Genomic DNA, 18,649 nt, shown 5'->3' with positions numbered 1-18,649 from the left:
TGTAAAAAACCTTATAACAGCACGCACTTCACATTTGGCGGGATTTTCTATTGCAGCACACATTTCAAACTGCCACAAAAACTAAACTAGCGCAGGTACGATGTTCACTCGACTACGGCTTGATGCCGACTGACCTGCTGAGCGTGTGAATGCACAGATGGCGCGCTACTCCCCCCACTACCCGCACTGTGACCAATCGGAGGTTAGTTTCTGAATTGCCCTCGTATTTGTAGAATGATTTATCTAGATTTAAAAAAAATTATTATTATGAAATTCACTAGCTTTATTGCTATCTCCTTTCATTGTTTTACAGATTTGGGAATGTTGCAACTCTCAGTGTGAAACCAACTCCCTCTGGTCAGAAGAGTGATCCATATGCAGTAACAGGTGCTTCACCTGCAGGATATTCAAAAATGGACTTGGATTCAGATTCATTTTTTTACATTGGTGGAACTCCAAAAGGCTATCGTGTAAATAAATATATTTTTTTCATTAAGTATATTTATACTTCTTGATTTTCAAATGGGAAAAACTGATTGACTTATTAATATTACAGGTCCCTCGAGAGTTGAAAGCTAGAAATTTTGCAGGTTGTCTTTCAGAGGTAGTTTTGGAGGGCAAGAAAGTTGGTTTGTGGAATTTTATTACAAATCAAGGTTGTGATGGGTGCAAAGAAGGGTTAGTAGTTCTTCTGTACTTTTTATTTTTAATTGAATTATATAATTATTGAAGTCAAATTGGCAATATTTAAAAAGACTATTACAATTGTTACATAATACTGAGTATGTTTTTATGAATCAGAAAATTATATTCACCTCTGCCAAATATTTTTTTATTCACACTGCTTGAAATGCAGAATTAGTGTATTATATATTAAAAATTGTTTTTCTTTTCTTCAGAATTACTAATTGAAATAATATCTTAATTTAACCTTCAAAACACACACAAAAAATTGTTGAAAATTAAATATATTTTTAATCAACATTTTCATGTCATATTTATTCAAGAAGCTTAATCAATTACCAGCAATTATTTTTTAAAGTAAAAGTTGGAGTTTTTAAAAAATAACTTTTAAATACTATGCAGCTAAAATTATTTCATAAAAGATTTAATAATCTATTGAAGAGCTTTTCTTTAATTGCAAACTTCATACGAGGATATTCTTGTATTACTATTGTTTTCTTAATGACCATGGTTTAATATTATTTATAATTCAGCTAATTTCTTTTTAATAAACAAATTATCTTAGTAAATGTTATTGACTTTAAATACAAATTTTGGCACATGATTGATCACAATGCTATAATACTTTTATTTCATAGGTATAAATAAATAAAAATGTGATAACGTTGGAAGTTAGTAAAGATTCTGTTTGAGCTGATGTTATTTAAATAAATAGAAAAGATAAATTTAGTATTTTTTTGTGTGTTGGCTATTTACATTTATAATCTAGTATCTTACATCTGAACTAATAATAAATTGATGTAGCATAAGATAATCTTTAATGTTATTATAATATTTGTCTATATAATATTATAATAATGTCAAATACTGAACAAAACTATACAGTATCTTTATGGTGCTAGGATACTGGAAACGGAATTGGTTAATCTATACTTATAATAAAGCTCAATGTGTGTGTGTGTGTGTTGGCGCTCTACAGGCCAGGTCATTTGACATACAGCTATCAAACTTGGTACATGTATACCTTAGAGGTCGGGAATGTGCACCTGGGGTCCCTTTTTTTGAAATTTTAATTAGAAATTTAATTATTAATTAAAAACTAACTTTCCCGCCAAAAAAATCTTCCATTTTCCCCACCGCCAACTTTTCCGCCAAAAAAATCTTCCATTTTCGCCACCGCCAAATGAGTAAGGCTTCCGTTTTTTTTTCTCCCAACAGTAATGAGGCTAGGGTTAGTATTTTTCGGCGGATTATTTCAAACGATTCTGTTTATTTTCTTAATGTTTGATGCATTTAAAATTAAACATTGTTAATTAATCGATCCTTCAGATTTATTCGGAAGTACTTTTGAATTAAAATAAAACAGAATAAAGGAAATTAAAAATTTCTAATCCGCATAGCGTTACCCCAACTGGCGTAGAAAAAAATCAGTATATTTTTGGCGTAAATTACTCAAATCAGTTACGTAACTGGCGTTGAAAATTCACGCATGCGCTTTGTGTTCTGAATTCCGCATTGTGTTGACGAATTATTATCAACGGATGCGGACTGGATTTAAATTTTTTTTAGGTTCGTTGCATGCTTTTGTAATTAAAATGTATTTATGTTAGTTATATATTTTTTGTATATGCTTATAGTTTTAAGTGCATCGTTTTTTAAGTAGTTTTTTTTAAACCTGTTTTAAACCGTCTATTTTAAACGATTCGTTTCATTTTCTTAGTGTTTGATGCATTTAAAAGTAAACATTGTTAATTAATCGATCTGCTCATGATGCATCTAAGAAAATTTTGTTGACAAATTCTTGAGATAATACGTAAATTGAAAAATATATTCTTTAGTGCCCATAAAGTTTAAACGCTGAGTGACTCTATTTTCATTAATCAGATTATAAAAAAATTCTTTGTTTCAGTAAAAAATATTATTATATTAATTGCAGATTAATTCTTTCCACTTTAATTTAAAGCATAAATTCTACGGGTGCTAACAGAAAATGAGAGAGATACATATTACGTTATGACTGAAGGCCTTTATAATATTATGAGTGAATTATATGACTATCAAAATTTGAAGTTTTAAAATATTTTGATGAAGAAGCTATTAAAGTAGGAATTGCATAAAATATTTAAATATAAAAATTTTAACGAACATTAAGATTGGCGAACCGGCTGGTCGACAAATTCTTGAGATATTACATAAATTAAGAAAGATATTTTTTTAGTTCCCATAAGGTTTAAATGCTCAGTGACTCGGTTTTCGTTAATCATGTTATTAAAAAAATTAACATTTATTTACGAACACGAACACACTGATATTCACTGTTACTCTGATTAAATGTTATAAAATCTGAATAGATAAACATAAACGTGTAAACAGCTGTGCGCCGGTTTCTATGGCAACACAGCTGGAAAGGGAAAAGAAGTTTCTAAGACAGAACATCTGCTTTACACAATTTTATAGAATAACCTTTCCCCTTTTTCGTTTCATTTTTTAAAAATATTACTTATTTAATAAGAACACCTGCTTTACCCAATTTTTTAGAATAGTTTTTTTCCCCTCTTCGCTTGCTTTAAAAAAACATCTGTTCTTATATATAAAGTTCAATGTGTGTGTGTGTGCGTGTGTGTTGGCGCTCCACAGAAAAGACCATTTGACCTACAGCTACCAAATTTGGTACATGTATACCTTAGAGGTCGGGAATGTGCACCTGGGGTCCCTTTTTTTGAATTTTTAATTAGAATTTTAATTATTAATTAAAAGATAACTTTCTCGACAAAAAAATTATTCATTTTCCCTACCACCAAATGAGTAAGCGTTCAGTTTTTTTTTTCCCCAACAGTAATGAGGCTAGGCTTAAGATTTTTCGGCTGATTATTTCAAAGGATTCTGTTTGTTTTCGTAATGTTTGATGCATTTAAAATTAAACATTGTTAATTAATCGATCTTTCAGATTCATTCTGAAATACTTTTGAATTAAAATAAAACAGAATAAAGGAAATAAAAATTTCTAATCTGCATAGCGTTACCCCAACTGGCTTAGAAAAACTCACGCATTTGCGTTACCGTAACTAGGGTTGTAAATTCACGCATGCGCATTGTGTTCTGATTGTTGACATGACAACCAATATCAACGGACGATTTAAATTATTTTTAGATTAGTTGCATGCTTTTGTAATTAAAGTGTATTTATGTTAGTTATATATTTTTTGTGTATGCTTATAGTTTTAAGACCATCGTCTTTTAAGTAGTTTTTTTTCAACCGATTATTTTAAACGATTCGTTTTATTTATTTATTTTTTTTTAGTGTTTGATGCATTTAAAATTAAACATTGTTAATTAATCAATCTGGTCATGATGAATCTGAGAAAATTTTGTTGACAAATTTTTGAAATATTACATAAATTAAGAAAGATATTCTTTAGTGCCCATAAAGTTTAAACACTCAGTGACTGTTTTCAATAATCATGTTACAAAAAAAAAAAAAAAAAAAAAAACTTTGTTTCAGTAAAAAATATTATTATATTAATTGAAGATTAATCCTTTCCACTTTAATTTAAAGTATAAATTCTATGGGAGCCAACAGAAAATGAGAGAGATACATATTACGTTATGACGGAAGGCGTTTATAATATTATGAGTGAATTATATGCCTATCAAAATTTGAAGTTTTAAAATATTTTGATGAAGAAGCTATTAAAGTAGGAATTGCATAAAATATTTAATTATGAAAATTTTAACGAACATTAAGATTGGCGAACCGGCTGGTCGCCAAAAGCGGCTAGTATAATATATTATAAGCAGTTCTGTCTTATAATTATTTAGTTTAAAATGCATAATAAAATTTCATCTGTAATATTTGAATTTATATTTTAGAGCTGCTGAAGAAGCTGATTTTACAGCATATAGTTTTAGAGGGGATGGATATGCTATTCTTCCACAAATCAAACGATATAAAAAACGCTCCTATGTTGTGACATTGCGTTTTAAAACATTTGATGAAGATGCCTTGTTATTTTTTGCGCCCAATATTGAAAACGTGAGTTAATCTTTTTGGTATAATTCAATTCTTAATAAGTTTTATGCCATAAATGTTTCGTGACTAATTGTATTTTATTCTTTATAGGGTGATTTTGTATCATTAGAACTTCGGGATGGATATGTAGTGTATCAGTTTAACTTAGGAAGTCAATCTAGATCAGTTTTGAAAACAAATCAGAAATATAATACAGGGAATTGGGTACGACTTGCAGCTGAAAGAGAAAATTTGCAAGGTAATTTATTTTTATTAGTAAATTATATTTCTATTCATGCTTATGCATCATAGGAAAGAGCAATAGGTATCAAGTAATTTAAAATAAATAGGTTAAATTATTAACTTTAATTATTTATTAACCAAGTTTTTTTTAATAGAAAATTGAATTTTTTACTCGTATTGATTTAAAAGCCATAGTAGAATTTAGGTTTTTAATCTTAATGATTAGCATTTCAGTTTAAAAATTTTTATATCTCTAAAGTGAATTGTTAAAATGATTCTAACATTTTATGTTTTGTCTTCATTCGTTTTTGCATTCAATTTATAAGATTTAATGAAAAATCTGACAGTATATAATTGAATAAAAATTATGTACTTTTATCTTCAAAGAAATTATTTGATTTTTAGGTCGTTTAGCAGTGGAGGATGAATATCATGATGGACAACTTCCAGCAAATAGTAATTCAACCATGGAACTTCAAAAAAGTTTCTTGTATTATGGAGGAGTTCCTCCTAATTTCACGATAAATTTGTAAGTTTAAGCAGATGAAAACTTTTGTATCATTCAGATTTTACGTTACTTTTTCTTGTCTAACTTTAACTATTTGTACCTGAAAGCTTTCAACAAATACATACATTTTATTATCTTGATTAAATATTCATTCTTCCTTTGAATTTTTAGATGGAGTGGTATAACGTTCCAGAAATTTTTTGGTTGCATGAAAGATCTTCAGATAGATTCAACACCTCTTGACCTTTTACAAAATAGTTCCTTTGGTGTTGAAGCAAGTTGTAAAGATATTGTAAGTATTGTAAATTTTATTATTTGGGAATTTTTAACCTTTTTTTCAATTTTAATTTTGTTGGATTAATTTGTTGGATCGATCTTGATATTTGGCGAAATAACATATCGAACAAATTATTTTTAGCCTCAAAAATCTGTCGGATTTAGAGGCAGTGGTTTTATAGAAATGCCAGGAATTCCATTGAACCAGGAAGCAAGTTTCAGTTTCTCTTTCCAAACCATGCGAGATTCTGCTGTTCTTTTATTATCTACATTTGATTCGGGTAAAAACTTTGAGAGTAAGAGACCGGTAAGTGCATAAATCATATTTGGATATCATTATTTTTATAACATTGACGAATTTCTTACATTTTAAAATTTAGAGTTCCACATGTGGTTTTCAAATCAGAGTGATTGTGATGTCTCTCATTCATTATTTGAGAAATATTTTTCCTGTTTTCCTATAAATATTCTTTCTTGTTTTATGCATACATTTGACAGCGGAAGAAAGGTAAAAAGAAAAAGGTAACTATTTTTTTTTATTGTGTTAAATATAGAAGGAACTAAAGTAAAATATTAGAGAATGTTGTGAGGACTATTTTTTACATTATTGATGGATGATCATTTGTAAGATTTTTTTTTGTGCCAGCAAAATAGCGCATCTTCCCCGTGATCCGGGCATTCCGGGTTCGAGTCCCAGTTCGGGCATGCTGTTCTTCTTTTGTGTTCTGTCTGTGAGGTGTGTGAATGTGCCCTCCTGTAAAAAGTGGATGTGCAAGCAAATGTGATGCATGAAGTAGCTAAAGTGCCATAAGTCACAGCAACAACAATAAGATTTTTTTTGTTAAATGCATACTTTTAAAAGTTTCATATTTTAAAGGTGTAAAATCTTTTATCATGTTTTGTGAAAATTAATTCCAGGTATGTTAAAAATGGAAGCATAGACAAAATCTTGTTGATTAACTTTTTAAACTTCATTATGGCTTTAAGATAATTGTTATTTATAATTTTGTTCTCCTATATAGGAAAATATTATTTATTGTATTTGCATTGATATGGTTCATTTGGGAATTTAAAAATTTCCTTGATACTTTGACATTTTACAGGCGATTTTTCTCATGAATCATCGATACCTTTATTGCAATAAATATTACAGAATAACTAATTAGAACAGAAGTAGCATCAAAGAAATTGCTGAATTTTGATGTATTTGTATATTTATCTTTTGATTTAAATTATATTAAAATTATTTTTTAAAATATGTAATGCAAAATGTATCCATTTGTCTTTTGGTTTAAATTATAATGAAATTGCTTTTTGAAATTAATTTGAGATGTAAAAAAATTCCCATAATATAAGTTTAGTGAGTAATTTAATTTTTAGTTGTCAGATATTTTAAAAATATCTGTGAACTAAAAAAAATTCAATGAGTAAAGTATTTGCTTTTTAAAAAAATGTTTTATTTGCATAAAAGAATTTTTATTCACTTTAAAGAAACAGCTTTTATTGTATATATAGGTATTTTTCTTTTTTGTTGAAAAGAAAACTCTTAAATAAACTGTAAACTTCTTTCTCTCTCTTAATTTCCAATTATGCATTTTTATTTTGGCTGAGACTTTTTGTTCTTGTTTAAATTGAAATTGTAATTTATTATTATTATTTAAATTTTAATGCAATTCATTTCATTTAGGATTATTATTCAGTTGCCATTGTGAATGGATTTATTGAAACAAGGTTTGATGGAGGAAATGGTGAAGCTATTATAGAATCTAACAAGACCTACAATGATGGAAATTATCATACAGTTACTGTAATAAAGACACATAGAAAGTGAGCTAAATATAAATTGTGTTGTTGATATTAATTGCATTTGATCAAAGATTTTCACATTTGTGAAAAAAAAATTACTCTAAATTTTGATATCTTTACACATAATTTAGTTCTTCTGTTTAAAAAAATTGTAAATATCATATGGAAAAAAAAAATAATTACATGTTTTAATCAATTTTTCTGTATAAACGAATACAGAAATTTTTTTTAAAGTGGAAATAAAATTAGTTTTTAGTCAGAAATAACTTATTTAGAACTGAAAGTTTTTTTGTTACTTTGCAAATGCAAATTTTTCATGAAAGAAGTTTTTGCATTGTTTTGTATTAAAAAATGAAACATGAAAATAAAAATCTAAATTTCTGATTTATTTAAAACATTAATTTTTCCTTGTCAAGTTGTTAACTTATAAATGAATTCTCATATATTTAAAAAATAATTTCTGTTATAGATTCTAGTTCAAACACGGGGGGAAAAAAGATTTTTGAAAATATAATTTCATTTTAACAAAATAAAAATTAATAAAACTTACTATTTTAATTCATAAATTTCTCAGTTTTGAGTTGCAAAAATGTATTTTGAGAATAATATCACAACCAGTAGTAGTTAGGCCATTTGAACTACAGATTAGTTGCACCATTCTGCAATAATTTTTTTTAAAAATTCTTTTTTTAGTAGAATTTCCTTGTTTTGGATTTTGCTGACCTCATGTGAATAGACACCTTTTGAAATCATATTGTATACTATAATTTGACTATTGAAATCTGCTGTCTTTCTACATAATCTCAATTCACATAACTCAAACTATACTTTATCAATTAAAAAAATTCATTAATTGCATTTAACTTTAGAGTTTTACTAAGTTTCGATTTTAATCTAAATGTTTTTCTCCAAAGAGATTTTAATTTGTTTCAGGTGTTAAAAGTGTAAATTTATTCAATTTATTAATTACTTTTTTTTTCTTTTTCTAATTTGGAATCCACGAGAGTATGCACATTAGATTGTTTCACTTAATAACACACCAATTTAAACTGGTTTTGAAATTTGTGAAAATTATAACAATTTTTTTTTTTGTAGAGTTGTAATGAGAGTGGATGATGAAGAAGTGGGATCTGATAGATTACCTAAAGGATCCAAAGACATTGACGCTCCTCCTCAGCGAGGATTGTATTTCGGAGGCTTCAGAGAAGGAATAGAATACAATTCTATGCTTTCAACTGCAACTCCTTTGTTTGGAACCATAAAAGATGTGATTTTCAATAATAAGTATGTTTCTTCTCAGAAACGCAATATGTATGTTAAATTTTTTGGATAATATTTTCTTATTAATTAGAAGAAAAAAAACTATATTTTCAAAAGTTTTTAGTAACATTAATTTTATTTATCTTTGAAAGTGTTCAAGGATTTCTATAATATTATCCGTATTTTTTCATACATATCTGATAATTATTACTTAATTATTTTAACAATGTTGTTTAATTCTTAGCAATTTTTGTATCAAAAAGCCTCTATTTTTAAATCCAAATCTGCTGCAAGAATATTTGCAGCAGATATACATCTTTCTATTGCTGATGACTTTTATAGCTTTGTTTATTATAAATATGCTGACACAATTATTTATCATCATTTCCAGCTAATATTTGGAATCTATTGAATTTAAATTAAATGGTTTATTTAAGAATTTATGAATACATAAATAATTTCTCACAGTTTCATTACAATTTGATTGATTTTTAAAATATAATATATAGAATAATACATTTAAATATGAAAATATAAAACAAAAATTTTGATTATATTTAGTTATTGTAAAGGAAAATAGATTTTAACGTATTTTCATATGTCCACATTAAAGTTTTACTAATATATGTGCTTGGTATATTCAATATTCTATTATATAAAATGAATTTAAAAAATATATTTTAGTAGATTACAATCTCATTTTTCAAGTACAAGTACTTTTTTGTCATGTTTTTGATGCCTTAATTATTTTTGTTTCTATTTAATTTTAAACTTCTTAAAAAGGTTGACGTTTATTTTAATAATCTTGTCTGTACCAAAAACATTTATAAGCAAATTTGATGTGCATGTATAATAATGTTTATGACTTTGTAATGTTTCTGATTTTTATAATATTATGTAAGGGCTTTTTTAAACATAATGCAATCTATACAAAATGAGGAAGAAATTATTATTATTCAGATATTGCATACAGCTTTTTTACTCATCTACTTGTTAACCTTGAATATTGCAGGGTTATTTGGAATAAGAAAATGAAAACATAAACTTAACCTTAATTTCCTGATTTTAATAATGGAACAAAAATAAAGGATTAAATATTCAATAAAATAATAAAAACTATTTGATTTTCATTGTAACAAAGGAAAGTATTGTTACAAATTTTAATTAAAAATTATTTTATTTTTAAAAATTTGTTATAATTATGGATAAAATTTGATGGTTTAAGGTAATGACTGTCCCTCTCCCCACAGACTTCTCCTTTATAATTAATAGAGATAGAGGAGTGCCATATGAATGGATTAAAGTTGCAGTAGTGCAAGTGCTAAAACAAAACAATCAAACAACCAACCAAAAAAAAACAACTCATATTGAATTTAAAATGGCAACAAATGCTCACATTCAATTCAATCATTTCATTTCATCCATCATTTTCATCATTGAGAGATAACAGGGATCTCTAAACTGATAATATTGTAAAAAATTTATTTGCAAATTATACAATATCTTTTGCAATATGTTAAATTCTAGAAAACAAAAAAGTAACTTGTGTAGCCTTTATTTATCCAAATAGTTTATTTTGTAATGAATATTTTATATGCATATAATATGAACTATGATTTTACAATTCATTATTTTTTTCTGTAACCAAATTAAAAAATAATTTATTTGAGAAATCAATTCTTATTCTAAAATTAATAATCAAAAGTATGATATAAATCTTCTCTTTAATTCTGTTTGTTGAATAATTAATTGTTCTTTTGCAGGATTTTATACTTCAGTAATCCTGTAGATTTCAAAGGTGCTGGTATTGGCAGAACACAGAAAGAATGGTTTGGTGCAGAGCCTCCTTATGCAGGGATTGTCCAGCCACTTGAAAGATGCTCTGAAATGGCTTCTTATAATCAAGAAAAAAGAGCTGTAAATTTTGGAGACGAACTTTTTAGTCATGCCAAAGTAGCCATTGGAAGAAAAGATTTTGTACATGAGTAAGCTTTTTCTTAATTTTTTCTATAGTTTAATGCCTTTTGTGATGTATATGAGGTTTACATGTATAAGTTATTGTTTTTAATTTCAGCTTCAATGTGACTTTTGACCTACGAACTTATTATCCAAATGGCCTTATAGCTTTAGTTAAGAATGGCCATATCTCACCTGTATCTCATTTTGCAATAATGCTTCTTGGAGGAAGAGCCGTGATCAACTTGTACGATCGAAAAGCACGTCGTGTGTCTAATCCAAGTTCTTTGAATGATGGAAACTGGCATCATGTAAGTCATTTTTGTTGCATCCAGTTATTTAAAGCTCTATTTGCATATAAATTTATAATTTTTTGTATTGGTAATTATATAAATTATTTATGTAATGTAATTATGTCATTATTTATGTAATTGTGTGAATTATTATTATTAATTAATTTGTGTATTGATTATAGCAAAACTTTTCTGAATGGCCACTATTATGTAAAGGTCCTTCAATTCAATGACCATTTTTGTTTCACATGGAATTTTTGACTAATTGATATAATGCTAGTTGAACTCTGTGAACAGCAGTGCTGGTTGCCTATTACATTTCAAAGTTTTTTTATTATCTGATCATGGGACTTTTATTAAGAAAAAAGGGATAAAGAGGGGGGACATAAAATATAAGTATTCTGAAGAGTAACATCAGATATTAGATTGAATTTAATGATCTGCTTCTCTGTGTAGAGGTTAAAGTAATATATCTTTCACTGAAAAAAGAGAAATGAGGCAAAAATTAAATAAAAAAAATATTCAATAATTTGCATTTTGTGCCTGATTAAAAATTAGGGATAAATTAAAATTCTTTTAGAAAATGTTCACAATTTGTAATTTATTTACTGCAGTGACACATTTTCTTTATTATGACAGTATTTTTCATTACTATATTTCATTAATCTGTTAATGTTCAAGAATATATATATATATATATATATATATATATATATATATATATATATATATATATATATATATATATATATAATATGGATTTTTTTATTAAACCTACTTACAAAATTAAATTGCTTTCAGGGGGGGGGTCTTAGAGGGGATAAAAAATTAACAAAAATGTCTTATTTTTTATTGAAGGAGGACTTTGATAATTTTTCCAAGTGCAAAGAATCATAATATTCACTAAAGCGTTTTCTTCTTTAAGCACTACTTTTTTTAAAATAAAATAAAATAATGGATTAAAAAGCAAGGCTTTTGGCTTTTTTGAAAATTTATCTTCACATATCATTTCTGGCAAGACTTTTTATTTCCCAACTAATGCATTTCAGAACGCCAGTAAAGTTATATAGCCAAGTTAATAAACTGTAGTAAATCCATTATAAGATAATCAATAAGGAACTTTCAACTAGAATGTACAAAACAGTTTCTCAGCTCCCTTTGTTTGTAGCATCTGAAAATTTAATCATAAAAAAAATTTTCACTGTCAGAAAAAGATTTTGTGATTAAAAGCAATTTTTTTTGTAAGACTAATTTGCTTGTTTGTAAAATTAAAAGTAGACCTGACAAAAATAGAGATAAATTAATTTTTTTGTTGAATTTTTTCTTTTCTTTTTAGATTTCAATAATAAAAGTAGGAAGGCACTTATCATTCCGTGTGGATGATAAAAAGAAACCTCTGAGTTTGAAAGTTCGTCGACGATTGACATTAAGATCTCCTTTATATGTAGGTGGTGTACCTGAAGAAATGGAAGCTATCCATAAAGTGGTAATTTTATTTCACTGAATATAGATAATATAAACAAAAATATAGTAATTGTATTCTTAAAAATTCACAAAATTCATGCGTGGAAAAGATATGCATTCGATTATTGATTATAAAAAGAAATATGTATGCTGTCGAAGCATGATGCTACTTAAGGATTAATTATTTTTAATCATAATGCATAATATGCAACTAGTGATTTTCAAAGATTTAATCAAGTTTTCTTTTTAAACACTAGACTGTACTGGTTAGAATACAATTCTTTTGTTGTTAATGAATATTTATGAAATTAAACTTTAAGTTTTTGCTAGTGATTAACATTTTTATTTATTCTTCTATTTTTTAATATTTTTTTTATTATATTTGTAAAGGTGATGGAAAGTTTTAAAGGATGTATAAGAAATTTCCATTTAAATGGCAAATACTTAGATATAGCCAGTGGTGAGCTTCAGAATGTTGGTCACTGTTTCCAAACAATTGAACCAGGAGCATACTTTTCTGGAGATGCTTTTGCAATTTATGGTGCGTAAGAATATATATTTATATTAGGTAATGCTCAAAAAAAAAAAAAAAAAAAAAATTAAAATTATTTATGACATATTCATTTGTGTTATTTTGTTCACTAGATGGATTATCTGATAAATTTTTGCCTGTTAATAAATAAATTTTAAAAGTTTTTATTCTCATCAGATATTCAAAATAGCTTCCAGCTGCTTTTTTATTATCAAGTGTTGTAATATCTTGTTGAAAAGTTTTATTATCTCCAATAAAATAATAATTTACTGTGTGCTAAAAATTTAATTTTTTCTGTTAATTTTTTATTTTAATAGTTACACATTTATTATTTTTTGAATTAAATTGTTAAAAATTATTTAATTGTTATATTTATCTTTGAGCCCCATCTATTGAATAATAGAAGCTTATAAAATATTGAATAACTTGATGAAATTTATAAAAGTAAAATATCACATATATTGTATAATTTTTTATAGCTAGTGATTTTGATCTGGGAATACGATTAGACATCCAAATGGAGTTTAAAACTACTAGACAGAATGGGTTATTATTGGCTTTGTCTGAAGGTTATGGAGTTCCATCTATAGCTCTTGAGATAGACAATGGAAGTGTAAGTTTTATTTTAAATAATTTTATTTATTTTATCACTTACTTATAATTAAGTAAACCAAATTTCATTATAGAATATTTGGGTGCGACTTTTTATAATATTACGTATTAGAGGGGTATGGTAGTGTGAATAAAGGGGATAAATGTGCATAGATGCCTGAAGATCTCAGAAGTGCATAATGACAAAAATTTTACTTTATTATAGCGATTATATTAAAAATAGGATGGAGGGACTTTTCTTCGAACCTTTATCGCCTATCAATGCTTCTGCTTGTTATATCAGTAATTGCGAGCAATTAAAATTGCATTATTAGAGGATCTTTTGTAGATACTTTGTGTAAAGTATTACAATTTTAATTTTTAGATGCAGTATTAATACAGTCTTTTTTTTAATTAAGAAAACAAAGACATATCCAAATTTAGAAGATATGCCAAAGTAGTTTGTAATTTATAGTTTTAATTTTACTGAACATTTTTTTAATGCCAAATAAGAGGGTTTCTGAAGAAATACACTTATAAGATGGAGGAGGATTAGCTTGATAGATGATTCCTAATATTTAGATATTTGGAGAAAATGCTTAATTGGAACTATAAAGACGAACTGCCATTTTTCTGCACGAGTTGATGCTGTTGAGGCATCTCATAATCGCAAAAATTGTCAGCATAGTTTTTTGACATTTTTATTATAGAACTATTTTGAAAATTATAGCATGGTAGCAGGAAAAGACAATTTCAATGTACCTTATGCAAACAGTTTGAAACCAGTAAATACAATCCCCCAAATCAATGGAATAATTCCATAATTTTTTTAAAAAAATAGTGCATTTAATTTTTTAATATATGTTATCCAATGAAATTTATAGAGAAAATGTGCATGGCTTATAATATATATTGTCATATTTTGTAATTACACTGTTTATTGATTGAGCTTTGAAAAATAAAATATATTATTTAATCCACTTTTTGTATATATGCATAAATGTGACTGTTTATATTTCATCATTTGTAACTATTATTAGAATAATATTAGATATTGCTTCAAAATTAATATCTTTATTGGCATTGCAAAATCTTATAAATGTTTTTTTTGTATTTCCCTATAGATAATTATTTCTGTTTTATTGGGAAATGAAGAAAAACCTTTCAGTGCCGTTAGAACATTTGAATCTTCTTATTATGTATGTGATGGACAATGGCATATGGTAACAGCTCAGTATGCACACAAATCAGTTACTTTGAAAGTAGACCTCTTTGATGTAACTGTTGGAATGAGTCATACTGTACCACTTGAACCCAATACTGCTTCTCCCCTCTATATAGGTGGTATTCCTGGTAAGTTACACAACCATTTTTAGGAAGATTTTTATAATGTGTGAGGATTTATTTTCCAAATTTAATAATTATATGTTTTATTTTTAGGGAAAAATCTGCAATAAAAGATCAAAAAATAAAATGCAAGATATTTTGGGCCATTATAGATTTTTTTTAATTATAATTTCATTATTATTGCATCTATTAATTTATTAATAATTTTAACTATTGAAAGAGAATGATATTGTTGCATGACTAACAAATTTTGTGTAGTTAAGCAAAAATGTAAGCTAACAGAAAAGAGACTAATTTTTTAAAATTTCATTTTTTCAAAAAATTTTTTAAAGGAAATTTTATTTTTATTAGAATTTAACTTAAATATTAATTAATTATCTGCATAAACAGTTAACTGACATATTCATAAATGTTATTTTTCATATTAGTATCGTTTTAAAATATTTATTGTCTTTCAAGAATTCCTTAATAGCAAGTTTTTCACTTATTAGATTAATTAATTTTAGTTTTATCATATTCCTTTCTTAAAAATCTGAGAATGTTTTCTAAATTATGAAAATGTCCCAAACTTTATCGAAATATCATTATCAATATTCATTACATAAAAACAATTAAATTCACTACTTTTTATTAAGTTAATTTAATTTGTGATATTTTAATCTTTTATGTATATGATAAAATATATTAATGAAGGTAATGTTTTTCTATTTTGATAATTGCAACATTCCCCCCTCCCTTTAGACAATGTACCAACTGGTGCTGCTCACAACAGAAATAACTTCATTGGATGCCTTAGAAATATTGCAATTAATGATCGAAGAGTGGAGTGGATTGATATGGCTGCAAGACATAACGTCCTGTCTAATGCCTGCCCAACTTTCTAAATTTATGTGATATTCTCATAAGAATGCATTCTTTTACAACTAAGATCTATGACAAGTACCTCACTTGTAAATCGCCTTTTAAAGATGCTGTAGTGCTCTATTGAATACTTTGTCACATAGTGTTTATTTCTTACTTTAAAATAGGATTATGATATAAGAGATTCATATCTTTTGAAGAGCAGATAGTCTACTTATTGAAATTATTGTTTATGGTTGAATAATTATTTTTGTTAATATATTTTAAAATATTAATGACAATTAGATATGCATATAATAAAATAAATTATATATAATTTCCACTTTTTGAAAGAAGACCTCTCTAATTCTAATTTTATTTTTTGTAAAGCATTTAATATTTCTTTCTTTTGTTTTATTCTTCTTTGAATTTATTATTTTAATTGTGAATTAAATCATATTTTTAGTTGTTTTTTGAATATTTATTTCAGTCTAGATAATCAGTTTTTTTTATATACTCCATGTGTATATTTTGAAAATTCCTAATGTATACTTTTGGAGATATTTAGAATTTTTCTATTTTAATATTTTAAAAATATTTTATCAACATCTTAGATTATTTTTGTTATTTTTGAACAGAAAGTAGACAATCCAATAATTAAGTAAAAAAATATATTGTATATCTTTTTTTTTCTATGTTTTGTTAACCTGATGTTTCGAAGTTATACTTCATTGATGAATCTTGTCAATCTGAGAACTTTTTCATGTGCAATCAATTTTGTAAAATGCTTTGTATAATTTTGTATATAATGTAATAAGATAAGCATTGTCTCTTCAGATTTTTATAGATGTCATTTATCTGAGTAATGTTCATCGATACCTGATTTGTATAGTATAAAATGTATTGCCTTATGTATCATGCTGTTTTTCTGCTGTTTCCTATCATGTTGTAAAGTAATTTATTTTCAATGTATAAAGTATTTAAAATCACATTCCAGTGATTTTCATTCTTTTTCTTTCATGTACTCTTTTTTTATTGTCAGTAGGGTTCATTTTCACCCTATTTAATCCAGTCATCAGTTTTATATGTGTGTTTGTTGAAGTTTTTATCAAATGTTATAAGAGCAAATACACTGCCATTTATTTGTCTTGTTTTTTAATTTAATGTTTAGCAGCTTAGTTAATTTAAATATCAATGGGAAAAAATCATATTAAAAAGATAAGAGAATATTAATTTATTTTAGAGTATTATGATATATTATGAAAGAAATCTTAAATTCCAGAATAATTGTTTTATAGTTAATCTTAACTAACTGAAATTTAACTGTGAATCCTAAGGGAAGGACTTTGCACTTCAGAATTGACACAGTGCACAATCTTTTAGTTAATCAGAAGAAAGTAATTGTTACATGTAAGTATATAGTTATTTGCATTTCATTCATTTTATAATATTGTTTATTTTTTTTATTTGTGAGCATTATTAACCATATTCATATATTTTAGTGAAATTTCTTTTGAATTTCATAAAATAAACCATTCTTTCCTCCCAAAACTGCCCCCCCCCAAAGTTTACCCTTTTATACACATGGGCACTTTTTTATTCATTTGTTTAAAAAACAGTAATAATTTCTATCTTATTAAGCTCATAAAAAAGTCAATTTGTTTCGTTTAAAGTAAATTAATGTGCTAAATTTATCAATAAAATGCTTATTTAATTGTATTTTGATCCTGATAAATGTGTGGCTTTGCTCATTGATTTTAAGATTAGTTTTACAAATTAAATTTTCTTGTAATTTGATGTAATAGAATCCATTGTACTATTATATTTCCAGAAATGTTTAAAATTATACTTTTTTTTAGTAATGGATAACAAAGTAATTCATCTTGCTTTACTGCTTGAAAAATACTGCTAAAATATCTCTTTCCAAATGTTCAAATGCAAACAAAATTAAATCAAATATTGAGGTTTGCACCTTAAAATATTGTTTTTCAATTAGAGTTATATAAGAGAATTTTTAAAAAATTATTTAAAAGGAAGTTATTTGCTTCCTTGTTTTATTTTCTGCCTGTTACATTTAAAATTTTGAAACTAGCTTCTAATTGCATTATTTATCTGTTGATCTCGGAAAAATTTTCACGGTGCCTTCTTTTGAGTGATTTCCAGATGTTGGACATGAACTTAAGATGTACACAATCTCGTTGCATGCTTTATTGTGTGTGGTATTGAATATTTAGTCTTGTTTCTTATTTAGTCATAAAATTTTATAAAATTAGAGGCTGGCCTCTAAATTCTTTAAAAAAATTATCTGTGTATGTAACTTTTCAAAATTAATGCTTTAATTTTTCAAATAAAATGCTCTTTTAAATAGTGCCAATTATTTAATTTAGGTGTTAAAATTTTTGAATGTAGCTGTTGTGATGTATAATAAATAAAATTTCAGTTTCTGTGCTCAAGGTGATTTGTTTATTTCATATTATATTTTAATATTGGATTTATATATTACTGAAAAAAATGATTGAAAGTAAATTCTCTCCTAATCTTATGAGAAACTGCTGGTTTTTAAAAATTACAAGCTGTTAAATTTTTGGTGATAACAGAAATTACTTTCATGAATTAGTATACATAGAATGATAATTTGTTTTTTACTAAGAAACAGGAATTCGATTATAATCATACCAAAATAGAATTTCTGAATAATTAGAATTTACTTTCCAGCTAATCACAATATCTTTCTGTGCAATAAACGATTGTTTAAGTCTATTAATTTCCATTACATTTTCCAGTCATTGTTTTATGAATGCTGTATCCGAGCTTCAGTCATAATATTTGATTATATGGGG

General features: G+C 26.1%; 1 protein-coding gene across 4 annotated transcripts in view; it reads left to right on the top strand.

Annotated features, from left to right (window-relative positions):
- Positions 1-18,249, top strand: part of LOC129968187 (laminin subunit alpha-1-like) — a 214,944-nt gene extending 196,695 nt beyond the window's left edge. For 3 of the 4 annotated variants that reach the window (XM_056082039.1, XM_056082037.1, XM_056082036.1), the window contains 17 exons: positions 314-470; positions 557-678; positions 4,555-4,717; positions 4,805-4,952; positions 5,342-5,465; positions 5,616-5,736; positions 5,863-6,027; positions 6,219-6,242; positions 7,408-7,547; positions 8,622-8,810; positions 10,550-10,771; positions 10,861-11,053; positions 12,372-12,521; positions 12,890-13,040; positions 13,511-13,644; positions 14,747-14,975; positions 15,711-18,249. In XM_056082039.1, the coding sequence (XP_055938014.1) occupies positions 314-470; positions 557-678; positions 4,555-4,717; positions 4,805-4,952; positions 5,342-5,465; positions 5,616-5,736; positions 5,863-6,027; positions 6,219-6,242; positions 7,408-7,547; positions 8,622-8,810; positions 10,550-10,771; positions 10,861-11,053; positions 12,372-12,521; positions 12,890-13,040; positions 13,511-13,644; positions 14,747-14,975; positions 15,711-15,853 (2,575 nt within the window). In that variant the 3' untranslated portion in view covers positions 15,854-18,249. The remainder of the gene's footprint in view (positions 1-313; positions 471-556; positions 679-4,554; positions 4,718-4,804; positions 4,953-5,341; positions 5,466-5,615; positions 5,737-5,862; positions 6,028-6,218; positions 6,243-7,407; positions 7,548-8,621; positions 8,811-10,549; positions 10,772-10,860; positions 11,054-12,371; positions 12,522-12,889; positions 13,041-13,510; positions 13,645-14,746; positions 14,976-15,710) is intronic. The other variant, XM_056082038.1, reaches the window with a different exon arrangement.
- The last annotated feature ends 400 nt before the right edge of the window (positions 18,250-18,649 follow it).

Source organism: Argiope bruennichi, chromosome 5 (assembly GCF_947563725.1).
Source record: "Argiope bruennichi chromosome 5, qqArgBrue1.1, whole genome shotgun sequence".
NCBI lineage: Eukaryota > Metazoa > Arthropoda > Arachnida > Araneae > Araneidae > Argiope > Argiope bruennichi.
The sequence above is the reverse complement of the archived record's forward strand: the minus strand, read 5'-3'. Positions and strand labels throughout refer to the sequence as shown.